The 14,958-nt window shown below is 35.7% G+C and overlaps 2 protein-coding genes across 3 annotated transcripts; one reads left to right on the forward strand and one right to left on the reverse strand.

The window, feature by feature from the left end:
* Positions 1–1,650: 1,650 nt before the first annotated feature.
* On the reverse strand, positions 1,651–9,075 carry fam167ab (family with sequence similarity 167 member Ab). Of its 2 annotated transcripts, XM_059513032.1 has the most exons (3): positions 8,766–9,075; positions 5,564–6,051; positions 1,651–3,600 (listed from the first exon to the last, which is right to left on the reverse strand). In XM_059513032.1, exons 2-3 carry the CDS (start codon positions 5,900–5,902, stop codon positions 3,337–3,339), a joined length of 603 nt encoding a protein of 200 aa, XP_059369015.1. In that variant the 5' UTR covers positions 5,903–6,051; positions 8,766–9,075; the 3' UTR covers positions 1,651–3,336. The 2 variants fall into 2 exon arrangements, with proteins under 2 accessions (XP_059369015.1, XP_059369014.1); XM_059513031.1 differs by lacking the exon at positions 8,766–9,075 and having other exon boundaries at positions 5,564–6,375.
* Positions 9,076–9,825: 750 nt separating this feature from the next.
* Positions 9,826–13,691, forward strand: enpp5 (ectonucleotide pyrophosphatase/phosphodiesterase 5). The gene is made up of 4 exons (XM_059513030.1): positions 9,826–9,916; positions 11,201–12,048; positions 12,625–12,801; positions 13,063–13,691. The coding sequence occupies exons 2-4, from the start codon at positions 11,214–11,216 to the stop codon at positions 13,443–13,445; spliced, it is 1,395 nt and encodes a 464-aa protein (XP_059369013.1). The 5' UTR covers positions 9,826–9,916; positions 11,201–11,213; the 3' UTR covers positions 13,446–13,691.
* Positions 13,692–14,958: the final 1,267 nt, after the last annotated feature.

A 14,958-nucleotide genomic window follows, 5' to 3' on the forward strand; every position in this document is an offset into this window, starting at 1 on the left:
CTACAAAACAAGCTTTGGCACCCGTACATATAAAACGAAAGTGCCAAATGTTTGTCCGAGCGGAAGACATTAAGTCGTTCATTAATAATACGCCTCTTGAAGACGAACATGGCACAGAATTTCGCTCACACAAGCACATACCTTTAATTCCAGTGTGCATGCATGCGTAAAACCCTCATTCCTCACTGAAGCCAAGAAGCACATCCTGACAAACTGAGCTGCTGTAGGGACGCACAAAGGGTTTCAAAGGACAGTACCCTCATCCTGAGCTAACAAGGAGCTTGGAGCTCATGTCATGTTAGATGTCATTTGACGAGACAGCTGCACTGGAGACAATGCTACAGAGACACCCAGTCTCTCATTAAAGGTAAAGTTGACTGAGGAATGGTGGCAGACAATAGCTCCAAAACAACAGGTGTCTTGATAGTTTATAAAAGCAGTTAAGAGTGCATTAGTGCCCACCCACTTTTTCAATAGCATTTGTTCCGGAAGTGTTTAACCAATTAATTTTTTTTCATAGGCATTTAAAAAAAGGTCTTTGTTAAAAAGTTAAAAGCCATGAACCAAGTCAAATAGCTATGAGGTGAAAAAAAAACTTTAGAAGTATTGAAAATCAGACAAGAACTACCATCCAGCAAAGCACTGCAAATGGCATAATTACATTAAAATCACTAATAAAAGGTACAATAATTAAAAAAAGGTACAAAGCTGTTTCTGGGGCAGTAAGGTATAAAAGCTAAATGGTACATTTTTGTACTTATATCTAAATGTTGCATATCAGTACACACATGTACTTCAGAAGTACATATTGGTATTTTTAAAAAGGAACAGCCCCGGTTTTGTACCCGAGAGATTTTTCTGAGAGTGTATGGAGAAAACGAATGGCATTTTTTACTTGAGATACTTTCATTTTAGACACAATATCACTAAAAGTAGTTCTAATACAAAACAGTGAAAGGTCACCATGCTATCAGCTGGTCGACCAATCAAATTCGAGGACCGGATTGCTATAAGAAAGTATTAAAACTGCTAATTGTGAGACAATATGTCAAGTCCCAGAATGCTTTTGGGAGTTTATCACTAATCAAGGATGGTTTGGCTGTACACAAAACCCAGTCATTGAAGGGATGTGAAACACAACCTTCCTGAAAAAGGGCTTTGAAACACACCCTTTCAGCTTTTGTTGAGAGCTGGTTTCACTCCATATTTTGAAGAGACGTGAATGAGAAACCAAGACATTTTCTCTGAGGTAGGCCTATTGTTATGACAGAGTTATCCAGCTATATTCCCACTCATTAGAAAAGTAAAAAAGCACTGCAGATGTTTAAGATCAGCAAGAAAACCAAGTAAAGCGAAATACTCCAGTTTTCAAACAAACAGGAAGTTCCTTAAACTTCCACAAATAAGGTAAATGAGTGTAGTAATGGCATATAGTCTTAGCCTTTGCACATATGTTGGGAGTTTTTGTTTATGAAAACATGCAATTTAAATGATGGAGATCTGTAGAGACGCTCCTCCCAAATTGGGAAAAATGGAATCACTTAAGAGTAAATGGCTCCGTAGAGATTGGCATCAGCTCAATGTACACCAAGTGGCAAAATGATGAGCCTTCTTGTTTCCTTTCATAGTAACATACTAACTCAGCAACAATGTACTGTAAAACATTTATTGCAGGATTATATGGATGAATTGTCAGAGGTTTCTGTAAACATGTTTCCACAGATGATCTGTAGACTGGGATGTTATTGTACAGTATAGCAAATACAATCTTCACTGTACATGCCAATCATAATTTTTTTTTAATGAATCTAACCACAACCGAGTTACGTTTATAAGATATTCTTCCATATAAAATACAAATGTGTATAGAAAAAATCACATGCAGAACTAATTGAGACATTTTATGTCATACATATAAGCAAAACTGAATTAAGGCTGTGGCTCTGTTCCAAAACCTAGTGAGCTGCTTCACTACGGCCTACATATTATAATCATGAACCTCACAAGAGTCCGATTTGAAGCGTTAATACAAAGGTAGCAAGTCTGTGTGCCACATAATTAAATTGATTCATTTTATTTGAAAACATTCTAGTTCCGGAAGTGAAATACCAATCATTTTCTCTTTTGGGGAATTGATTTTTAACAAAAACCATTAAAGAAAAGCCTTCTGTGAGCTTCAAGGTTGTTAATCGATGGTACACGCTTTTGTTGAAACCATCAGCCTGCATTACTCTGTTACTTATTTCTTTCTTTTTCATCATGTCTTTTTGTCTGATTTTCAGAAATGTTTTTGCTTCAAATCAAAGTTTATGTTGGGATTCATTTCATAGCTGGTTGGTATGGTTTACAGCTTATAACTCATTGATGAAAATGTTTTCAAATTCATAGGGTAAAAATGAATGGGGAAAAAAATTCTGGAATGAAGAAAAAATGAAAAAATGGCTGTGCACTGTTGATGTTAACATGTTGCTAAGCTAATGCACTAATAAAGCATTAAATAATACATAATACGCATTAAAATTAGTGCTGGGCAACAATTAATCGTGATTAATCGCATCCAAAATAAAAGGTTTTGTGTACAAAATATATGTGTGTGTACTATTTATAAAAAATATAAATATGAATATAAATATATACATGTAAATAAATTCTAAATATATACTGTATGTATGTGTCTTTATATACACATGAATTAGTACACACATATATTACATAAACAAAAACTTTTATTTTGGATGCAATTAATCACGATTAATTGCTGCCCAGCACTAAATAAAATTCACAGAACACAAAATGATTATAAAATAATTCATCTTAATTACATCCATCAATGCTTTTCAATATTAAATGATATGTACGTTTATTAATAATCAACATTTCTAATGCCTGGTCCGCAATCTTCACTGAGCTTATCGCAATGCATTATTGGATTGCTTTCACCGTGAATGCTGCCTTAGAATTTGGCAGAAAGTGTCTTGGAGGCACTAAAATTAAGATGCCTATATTGGAACAGTCTTCATGCATTTGATAGTTTCCAAGGTTTTGAAACAGAGCATGTGCATGGTAAGCAACATCATTTGATATCTCAGGACCACAGCAAGGACTGTTTTAGAGGCATAGAGCCATGGCTAGTGGATCATTTTTTTAGAAGTCATTGTCTATTGTTCATTTGATTAACTGAAAAGGTTTCACTGGCACAAGAATATAGAGCAAGAGGCACAGGATGTTCTGTGACAACAGTTCTCTCGGGTTCCAAAACAGTTCATTCACTTCAAGATCAATCACTTTTTGAGTCACTAATTCTTTTCTTTCGGAGTTGGGTCACACGTTAAATGGCTAGCAAAGGGAAAAGCGTCTGGAGTTGATGTTCATCTTGGTGACACCAATGAGGCGCAATGGTGAAGAGAGTCCAAACCCTGGAGTGACGGGTCCATCACACAGAAGATCTGACAGCTCGTCACGCTCCTCCAGGCCAAAGGTGGCGTCGTTGAGCATCCGGCGATGCAGGTGACACGTCTGCTCCACTTTGAGTTTGTTGATTTCACCGCGTAGTCGCATAAGTTGGCGGGCCAGCTGCTGGTCCTGGATGCGCATCTCCATCTATGAAAGAATAACAAATAGGAGGAACTTATTGAAGGGTTGGTTCACCCAAAAATTTAAATTCTGCCATTAATTACACGCCCTCATGTTGTGTCAAACCTGTAACACAAATGAAGATGAAATGAAATCTGATAAAACTTTCTGACCCTGCATAGACAGCAACACAACTACCATGTTCAAGGCCCAGAAAGGTAGTAAGGACATCGTTAAATTAGTCCATGACATCTTTATGAAGCTAGGAAAGCTTTTGTGCACAAAGAAAAAAAACTACTTTATTCAATGATTCTTCTCTTCCGTGTCAGTCTTCAACGTGCGACCGTCTATGCTGTCTGTGGAGGGTCAGATGGCTCTTGGATTTCATCAAAAATATCTTAATTTGTGTTCCAAAGATGAACGATGGTCTTACGGGTTTGAAACGACATGAGGGTGAATAATTAATGACAGAATATTCATTTTGGGGTGAATTAACCCTTGAAGGCTTAATTATATCACTTTGTGCCTCCTCAAATTTCCTAGAGAAAATTATGAAGCATTTACTTAGACATAAGGAGACAATATCTGCTTATTGTACACGGATTAGATGTTCAGATTCAGGGCTCTCAACTGGCCATCAAGGTACACTTTCCTGCAGAGAAATACTCCCTTTAAAAGTTTGAGACAAAACTATAGAAAAAGCTAAACTGATCTGGTGTCATTTCAAAATGATATTCTCCTCATGTCCCCTAGTATTTTAATTTAAAAAGCATTTTAAAGTTTTGAGAACATTTGAGTACTTTTTACAATAAAACATTATTTTAGTTATTCAACCTCATAATTTCACATTTAATTAAATGTTACTTGCCATTTCTTTGCAATTAACTGCAAAAATGACTAGCAATTTCTGAGTAAAATTGTTTCTACACTGTGATGACTTTTCAGCATCACTAGTCTTCATGATTCTTCAGAAATCATTTTAATCTGCTGATTTGGTGCTTATAAAACATTTGTTATTATGTGACATAAATATTTGTATTTTTTTTTTATATTTTTGAATATAAATCTTTTGTAACATTATAAATCTTTATTGTCACGTTAGATCAATTTAATGCATTCTTGTTGAATAAATTAAAATCTTACTGATCCTAAAATTGGAAAAGGTAGTGTAAGTCTCTCTACCTTTCAGGATCATGGCAAAATGTACCATGCATGGGCATGCAGATCCATCTTTGTTAGCAAACTCGCTTTTGTCAGTTTCACATAACAAGGGGCTCAAAATTATGGGAGGTGATATGGATCTCCAGAAGTCCCCTTGTACTGCAACTTGCCCTGTTTTTAAAAAAAAAATTATTTGTTTGTTATTGTGTCCAATTTTCTTTGTTTAAATGTTTATGGACACACACAGGGCAAAGGCAGTGGAAGAAAGGCTTCTGATGTGGCTAAAGGAGCCTCATTGCATGCCTTGGCTGTAATGGCCTGTGCATAAAAGTATGCCTTGAACCACATGGCTGAGTGGAAGAGAAGTGATTACACTTAGAGGAACAGAGAGCAATCTCTCATGCTCATCTGCTCACCATCTTTTCCACTCACTTTAACATGAATGGCAATCTCCCACGCAGTAATGTAGCAATGAAGGCCTGGCATTCAAATCCATTGTTTCATTCAAATTAGCTTACTAATGGGGATGCTGTTCGCTTTCTTCCCTTACAGAAAAAAAGCAGCAATTATTTTGAAAAATCACATTTTTGAGAACATGATAAAGACAATTTCATTGAAAATCCTCAGAAATCTATTTAATTATAAATTTTTGGGGAGTTGCACCACATGAAATTTTATCTAAAACTAATCTTGTCATAAAAGGTATTATTAAGAGATTATATTAATCTCTTAATTAAAGTTATTTTAAGAGATGATGACATGCATTTTTCAGAAAAAATTCCATATAACTTCAGTCAACAAATGAGGATTTTGAAACTTTTTGACTTACCAGTTCTTTTCTAAGCCAAACCAGAGCTTCATCGATATTATCAAATCCTCCAAGGCTTCTAGAAATCAGGGCATTTCCTGCAGTCACTTGGGAACTGTGAGGTGTGCCATCAGGCTTCAGTCCAGGACCTGTCTCCAGCTCTGATGAGACCTCTGACACTGCTAAGCCTTTGGAGCTTTGAGCTTCCACTTGTTCCTTCCACTCAAGATAGGACGGCCTTCTGGTCTCAAGCCTGAGCTTCTCAGTCAGTGCTTTCAGGTTTCTCAAATGATCATCTGGGGCAACCTCAAGGCCATCACAGCCCTCTATATTAATCTGAGGAATTGAACTGGCATCCATGGCCTTTTGAGGAAGTGGTTAGAGTAGCCAAAAATAAACAGTGAAAATCAATTTAAGTGGTCAGATGATCTCATTGCCTTGTTGGATCAATAAAGATACAGTAGACCTTCGGATTTGCTCGCAGTAACCAGGATGGTGTGTCTGTGGGGCTATAAAATAAATCAACAATGCAGATATTGAGCTTCCATTTTTCCAGCAGTAAAAGCTTTCCCTTCAAACAATTTAAACAAACTTGGTTACCTTTTCATAATTTAAAAGTTTAGGAATAATTTATGTATTTTAATAGCATATAAAATGTCCATACATCAAGTTGAACGTATTTACATAAACAAGTACACTTAATGTGATGCATACAGTATTTGTCAGCCAAATGTATTTCATCATAGTACCAATAAACTATAAAAGATACATAATATCCATTTTTTTATTTTATAATCTAATCTACCTATTTATTCATCTATATAAATAAATGTATAAATAAAATGTATTGATTATTTTAAATAATAACTATTTATAATTATTTGTTTAACTGTTCAATCACACATTTTACTTAAACTAATTGTTCATATACTTTTTAAGTGTTTCAGTTTAATTGTTTTCACAATTAACATATATATGCTGATTCAAATAATACATTTTGAATATATGATTACTTAAATCAAATTAAACACATTTTTCAAAGTTAATAAAAGATTAGCCTATTGGAGTGTTTTACAAGGAAATTGCTTTTTTTTATTCTCCTCCCAATTTCCTGCTTAATACAGTATGTTACTGTTTCTTTGTGAAATTGACTAGTAATTCCTGAGTTAAATTATTGTTGCTACAATATTTTTTTTTTAAAGTGTAGATGCCAAAACTTAATAAACTATACAATGACTGCATTATTTAAGTGTAAGTGAAAAAGTCTATAAAAGTAAGAATAAAGAGAAATAATGTTTTTGATTATTATTTATTAGGTTTTTATTTGTAAAACCACAAGCTATTTCTCTGAAGTAAGTCATGGTTAAAATGGGAAGTTTACTGATCACATGGACGCTTTCCATCCATGCCTCATATCTCACGGTGGATCTTAGAAAGCTGGCGGTTTCCATAGCAACTAAGCCCAGCCAATGAGTCAGCAGCACTGAAGACTGTCTGCTCTAAAGAACTAAATGTCACTCCTCACTAGAGCAGCCAGACCTGTGACAGTCACCAAAGAACATAATGCTGCTCAACTACAGCCTCTCATTACTCTTACACAGACAAGCAAAACTACTGCTGAGAACACAATCACATAAAGTTCTGGTACACAGTAATGCATCAACACTGTGCTTATAATCTAATTAGTCTTGGACAACCCACTTTTTTAATGCTTTCCCGCAAAGCTGTCTGTCCGATGTATTTGTGATATAGTGTTTGGTGCATTGCCTTGACGTCTTTCATCATTGCAGCTGCTCCAGGAATGCATTCTTCTCATAAGAGGAGTGTGTTGGTTGTTAACTGGCCTCACATTAACCCTCACACGGCTTCGGGACTAATCACACTCCTGAAGTCTCGGCTCATTTAGTGCTTCGCCCCACCTCCCACACTGTGTGTGGCAGCATTAACGTGACTCATCTCACAGGGGGATCCATTCATCCCAGACCAAAAATATGCTTCTCAAAATACTTACTGACTACATACCAAGACTTTAACATATGAAGCAAACTAATGATAATTCATGGTGAAATAAGGCCGGACACTCAACAAAGAGAATGAAAATACGGTATATGTAATATGTTTACGTAATATATAAATGCCTGTAGCATGAATATATCAAGACTAAACAAGATTAGCAGGTTTTGAACTTTATTTTACAGTCCTGTTCTGCATGCACATAATATTTTCTTATTATAGAAATTATAATAACTGGTTAATAACTAGGTACTGACACTGAATCTACCCATAAACCTCATGTGGTAGTACCATATATTACCCAGTACTTTCTCTGGTAAGTACTCTATAAGTATATATTAACACATACTGTAAAATAAACTGCACCCTATATAGTAATATAATAACCTGGAAAAAGTTCAAACTGTTTTATTCACTTTTCATGAATAATATTGGTTTTGACTGCTGTAGCCTATCTTTCCACACTCTCTAAAGTATTATGTTTAGAATGCAGATCTCAAGGGAAAATTGTTCCTTTTCCCAGACCCATTAAATGTTCTTCAGGCCAAACAGACAGTTTGAAAGACTGCATTTATTCATGTCTGATTAATGCGGTGAACCTTACTGTCGTATATCTGGAGTGCAAATCTTGGTTTCTCAGCATAAAATGATTCTCCGATCTGGAGTGAAAATTAACTAGCCAGAGTCTCACTTCACATTATGGTCATACATATTGCCTTGTTGTTGTCTAATAACTTTCCGTTGAAGCGGTTACAGCATGTAACAACATTACTTTGATTATTAACAAATAGTTTATTTATTACACATGTCATATAGCAATGATTAACTGAGCCCTGGTAAATACAGACCTAATGAAAACATGTCCGGGTATTGAATAACTCATGTCTAGAAAATTCATGAACATGAAATTTGTTTACTTTACTTTTTTTAAAGACAATAATAACTAACTTAAAATAGGCTACACCCGCTCAATCAACCTATTAGAATAAAACATCCTGCATAGAAAATCATTTAAAATAATTTAGGATGTTGAAAGTCATCATTAAAAAAAAAAAAAAAAAAAAAACTTACTGCACTCAGTGCATGCAAAGTAGCCTATTAGCCAGCTCAATGGTGGCTCTTAAAGAATGTTTGATATAGTTTATATGTGGTTTAGAGAGTGTGGACGCTCTCTTTATGAATACAGTATTAAGAAAATAATGATTCTTACCTTCACAGTAGTTTGTCAGGCACTTGTACCCCTCGCGTCCTGCTCTGTTACACTGCTCTTACTCCACACTTGTTTCTTGAATGAGATGAGAGGCTCGAATGGAGGAGGGGCGTAAGTTGCGTCAGGTTGTGGTTGTCGTGGAGACGCTCAAGAATCCGCACAAAGCCGCGAGACCAGCAGCATCTCCGAGGAGAGGACAGCTTACACTCCTCCAAAACTCTTATACTATTGCGTCATATTAAACTATTATATAAGAAATCTAAATTATCACTTCAAACATTTTTTAAGTCCCACCTTACATCTAATTCTGCATACATTTAATCCTAAATATTTATTTGTAGGACTTCACAGAGACTATCAGAGAATGCGTGTTATAGTGTGTATCTGAGTTCTTTAAAAAGCAGAAGGACCAGAAAAATAAAAAGAATTTGTCATGATATTTCTTTTTCCAAACACTTAGCTTATTGTTTAAGACCGAAATGCATAAATGGTTAATATTTAAACTTCCTATTGATGACCATGTAGGCTATTATAGGTTATGTTTGTGTGACCTCTGGTGGATAATGATGATAATATTAAAAAATGTATTAGTCATATGCTTTTAATATAAGTAAGCAGTTATTAAAAGGCTAGTATGTTTCAGTAACGTTCAAAAATTAGATTAGCCAAAATGTTTCCATATGACTAATAGAGACGCTCGCGGACAGACATCGGAAACCGTTCATGTGACGAGGCAGAGGCTGCTCGTGCGTTTTCGGACGGAGCATTGAAGTACAGAACATAAACACTTAATCATATAATATAGGCCTAAATCACAAGCACAGCATATTTCATGCGGCGACCATAAGGGACTCCAAAAAAGTTTGAATCAAAACTCTACATCCACTGGTTAAAACATAGGCTGCACAATAAAAAAAATAATTATTTAGAATAACAGATGGATATGTTGACATTTACAACCATCATTTAGACTTAAGCCCTAACAAATAGGTATTATTACAAACTAACAAATTATTCAATACTATTTTAATTAATAAAAGCCTCTTCCTTATCATAATGAGATTCTTTTTTGCTGAGAAATAGGCGGTACTTCCTGTGTTCGTCGCGTGTTTACTTTTTTTTCAGAGAGACAAATATTATCGTCCTCTGAGGTAAGTGGTACGTTTATTTGAATGCACACGGGTTAGTTTCTTTTAATTGCAAATGCACCCGTTTTCACCGCGAATGTGCTTGATATCGGAGACGTTTTCATAATGTATTGCAATGACATAAAGCGTTGTCGTAGATCATGCACTGCGCTAACTTGAACTATACGGTTTTTCGTTCGTTTACACCAGCTGCTGTTAAATGGAAAAGCGCACTGGTTAGTTGAGGATAATGTTACAGAATACTATTTAAGACCCAACAGGGTAGATTTATTCAAAAAGCAGGACATAAGTGAAGCGAGCACCGCTATGTGTCGCAGAAATACGCTGCATTGTGTGACGTCATAATCTTCCATTTGTACTGACGCACTATGCAATTGAATTATTTTGATACATTTGAGACCCGTTTCATCCTGTTAGAGCGTTTAGTCCGAAATCTATCCAGTTAGTTTTTTTACATTACGTACAAGAAAAATGCACCTGTTAACTGACCATGCGCGCTGAAAGTAGGCTGCACTGCCATGACCGAACATGACATATATATCAGTACATGCATACAGTGACAGTCATATATTACAGAACATTGCGCGACCGATTGCGTTTTGCCAAACATATATAAGGGGATTTTTTTAAACAATGTATCAGTTGTTCGTTCTTATTTAATGGAGAGTTGAGTCATTGTTGTGTAATGTTTTTTTTTGTTCCCATATTTATCTTTTTATTTTATTTTAATGTGAGAAAAATCGTTTGCAGAGCTGCATTCCACTGTGTGCAATTATTAACTGTATGTGTGCATGTGTGTTTTTTTATATTAATTATATTAATTAATTATGCATGGGAAGTATTAATTAAGATAATTATATATTCCGCAGAAATTGACACATTTATTGAATCAGATTAATCCAACATTCTGGTTTCTAGTAATCTGAATATATATAAACACTTTATTCGGAATATCCACTATAAGGAACATTGATTCATATCTGTACACGTCCAAACAAAAATATATCTGGATGATATTAGATACAAACATACATATTACAAACTTTACGTAACAAGATTATACTTTTATGGGATTGTGTTTATCTTAAATTAGAAATTCATGTGCATATCTTTCAATTTGCTTATTGTATGTACACAGGAATTCCAATAACTGATAAAGTTGTAATAACTCTGTTGACATTAATCACAAAAATATGTGCATGTAAATGTGGTCAGTGGTCAAAACGTTCTGTCATTCCTCATTCATGCCTACAATGAATTTGATTTTTATAGGTCTCCCATTCGCAGAAGGTCTTGCATCATGCCAGACCTCTTAGTGATTAAGAGATGCTTCCTGAGTTGCTTATTACTACTGCTTCAGACATCGAGCTCACAGCAGGACGAGCAAAGCCAGCTGCTACTGGTGTCCTTTGATGGCTTCCGCTGGGACTATGTGAATCGAGTACCCACACCCAATTTCCATGCCCTGATGGATGAGGGTGTGCAGGTGGAACGAGTGGAGAACACCTACATCACCAAGACCTACCCAAACCACTATACCTTAGTGACAGGATTACATGCCGAAACCCACGGCATTGTTGCTAACGAAATGTACGACCCCATTCACAACCATTCCTTTTCTATGGAGGGACCTGAGGTGTACGATGCATGGTGGTGGGAGGAGGCTGTGCCGTTGTGGGTCACCAATCAGAAGGCTGGACGGAAGAGCGGAGCTGCTATGTGGCCTGGATCAGATGTAGCGATTGGTGGAACGTATCCAACACATTATTTGAGATATAATGCGTCAATGCCGTTTGAGACCCGAGTCGAGAAACTCATTAACTGGTTCTCAGGGCCAGAGGCCATCAGTTTTGGTGTCTTGTACTGGGAGGAGCCAGATGAGAGTGGGCATAATTTAGGGCCAGAGAACCCACTAATGGACTTAATCATAGCAGACATCGATGAGAAGTTGGGATTCCTCAGGGGAAAGCTCAAAACCGCTGGTCTTTATGACAAAGTTAATCTCATTGTTACGAGTGATCATGGAATGACACAGTTATCACATGATAAGATTATTGAGCTGGACACCTACGTCAGCCGTGATCTTTACACATGGATAGACAAGAGCCCTGTAGTTGGCATTTTGCCGAAAGATGGTAAGAATGAATATAAAGCATTTGTTATTGCATATTATACTAGTCATTTAATTAGGTGTTTTTTCCCACTACCTTCTTTTATTTTGTTTAATGAAAGATTGCATTAATATAGGGGAGGGCAGATTGGCCAAAATCAAGATATGAGTCATTCTGTTTCATGGTAAAGATACAGAGTATTTCACAATACAGTTGTTTTTGCTGATGATATCAAAATGTTTAAAACCATAGACATTTCTTAATTCTTGTCACCAGTGTCGATATAAAAAAAAACTAATACTAGCCTTGAATAAAAATGCAAGCTCACTGAAGACAAGTAAACAATCAGCAATTAAATACAAACTACAGTAGAACAAATAAATAAGCAATTCTACACACATTGTATAAAGTAATCAAAGTTTTTTTTTTTTTCAAAGGCCTTTGGTATAGATTTGATAATTTTACTTATTTCTAAATGTGTGAAAATCCATCATAAAATACGTGCGTTTCTTGACCTTTAGGGATATTTTGCCATTTAAATGTATATGTTTGGTGACACATGCTTTATCACTTTTGAGTGTTATTCTCTTCTTAATCTAGGCAAACTTGAAGAGGTCTACAATTCGTTGAAGAACGCCAACCCTAACATGGTTGTGTATAAAAAGGAGGAGATCCCAGATCATTTCCACTACAGACACAATGTCAGGATCATGCCTCTGATCATTGAGGTCAAAGAGGGCTGGACGGTCATGCAGAACAGAAACGGATCTTTTATGTGTACGTATTAATATTTACACATAACTCAAGCAGAACATAGTACGATAACCTTGTTTACCCATAAATGAACATTTGCTGAAAATGTACTCACCCTCAGGCCATCCAAGAGTATATTTCTTCCTCAGAACAGATTTTGAGAAATTTAACATTACATTATTTGCTCACTAATGTATCCTCTGCAGTGAATGTCATTGATGTGCTTACTAATCAGTATCAGAAATATCTTTGCAGTTATCTAATGTTTACATGTTTGATTTGCAGTGGGAAACCATGGTTATGACAACAGACTTCCCAGCATGCACCCTGTGTTTGTCGCCCGTGGACCCACTTTCCGCCGCGACTACACCAAGGCCTCCATGCGCTCCGTCGATCTCTATCCTCTCATGTGCAGCATTCTTGATCTCAAGCCCTTACCTAACAATGGCTCTTTGTCAAGCGTGCAGGATCTTTTAGTGAATACATCAACACCAAAGCCAGTGGTCCCACCCGTGCCCAGAAAGCCTTCCTACGCGTGGGCCGTGGGATCCGTCCTCGGCGCTGCCCTCGTGATCGGGTTCCTCTTCATCTTTGTGCAGCAGGTGACACAGCGGCAGCATCTGCCACTGCATCTGTCCGACAGTGAGATGACACAGCCTTTACTGTAGGGTCAAACACAAGGGTTGTCGGGACTTTTTTCATTTGAGGTTCTCCGAGTATGTAGCACTGATTATTTCTCCAGTGCCAATTCTGATAACCCTTTTTAAGCAGCTAGCATGGTCGCTTGAATCCAAAAGCGATCGATATCCACGGTAACGTGCCAAAGCCCAATATACCAAAAGCAATATGGGGAAAGATGCTGCAGTGGAAAAAGTTTGTGCAATCATCAAAATCATAACTAAGCCAATAGTGCCCTCTTCCTTTATTCTATGTAGTCATCTAAAATCTAGTAGCCAATTTGAAGAAGAAAAAAAGTTAGCATTAACATGCTTTTCCTTTCCATTTGAATCTGATATTTATTTAATAAAAGAGATTTGACCTATTCTCTTGACTTTGCATTAAATTAATATTCCGGGTTCAAACTGATAGCATTTGCGGCATAATGTTAATTATCACAAAAATTAATTTCCTTGTCCCACCTTTTATTTTCAGAAAAAAATTAATAAAATCAAAAAAGCTCTGGGATACAGTAAGGCACTTAAAATAGAAAACTGGCCCAATTCATAAACATTAAAATACTCATTGTTTTTATAGTATAGACACAGGTGGCAAATAGTATGAATGTTAACATGGTTTTAGCGAGAGGAATTACTTTGTAATCTTTTCTGTGTATATTTATTTACAATTTTTATTTTTTTTCCCCATGACAACGCAATCCTGTAAACCTTAAAACCCCCAAAAGACTCTTAAAATGATTTAAACAGCTTTACAGCCCAAATAATATGCCAACTGTAATAGTAAAATTTAAAAAAATAAAAATGAAGTGATTTCATAATATGGTAAACATTACATTTCAGATTTAAATCCTCAAAAAAAGGCCTATTTTTTCAGGAGTCTAATTGAAAAGAACATCATTTATTTGAAATAGAAATCTTTTGTAACATAAATGTCTTTAATGTCACTTTTAAGCTCAAATAATTTTCACATCATTTATAAAATAGTAAGTTTGGCCTCATTTACTTCCATTGTAACCTCCATTTATTTTTTTTCAATAAGCAACTAAAGATATTTTTTATGGTGATTAACACAAATGCTGTTGATTGAGTTTAACTTGTGTTGAACCCAGAATATTCCTTTAACTGAATGTTATGGATATTTCAGATACTGAACAAAAAAATTAAGGGACGTTAGTAGCAGTTGGTTTTTGAATTTGTTGTTATTCTCATATCCATTGTAGTTCTGTTTGTTAATTAGTTAATGCAGTTGTTTAAGTTGGCAAATTAATGTTAATAAGTGTCCTTGAAAAGAAACTGGTATGGGTCAAACTACCTCCATGTTGCACTAAAATCAATGTAAGCTAATCAGGATAGAGAAGTATTAGACTAGTGGGGTGTTTTATCTTATCTGCATTTTGCACAATGTAATACCATCCAAAATTTATATATAAAAAAAGTGTGTATGCACCAAAATCATCAAAGATTGACAGAGTAGTAATAGTATAAAAGTCCTGCATTAATATAT

The sequence above is a fragment of the Carassius carassius genome, chromosome 27, assembly GCF_963082965.1.
Source record: "Carassius carassius chromosome 27, fCarCar2.1, whole genome shotgun sequence".
In the NCBI taxonomy this organism is placed as follows: domain Eukaryota; kingdom Metazoa; phylum Chordata; class Actinopteri; order Cypriniformes; family Cyprinidae; genus Carassius; species Carassius carassius.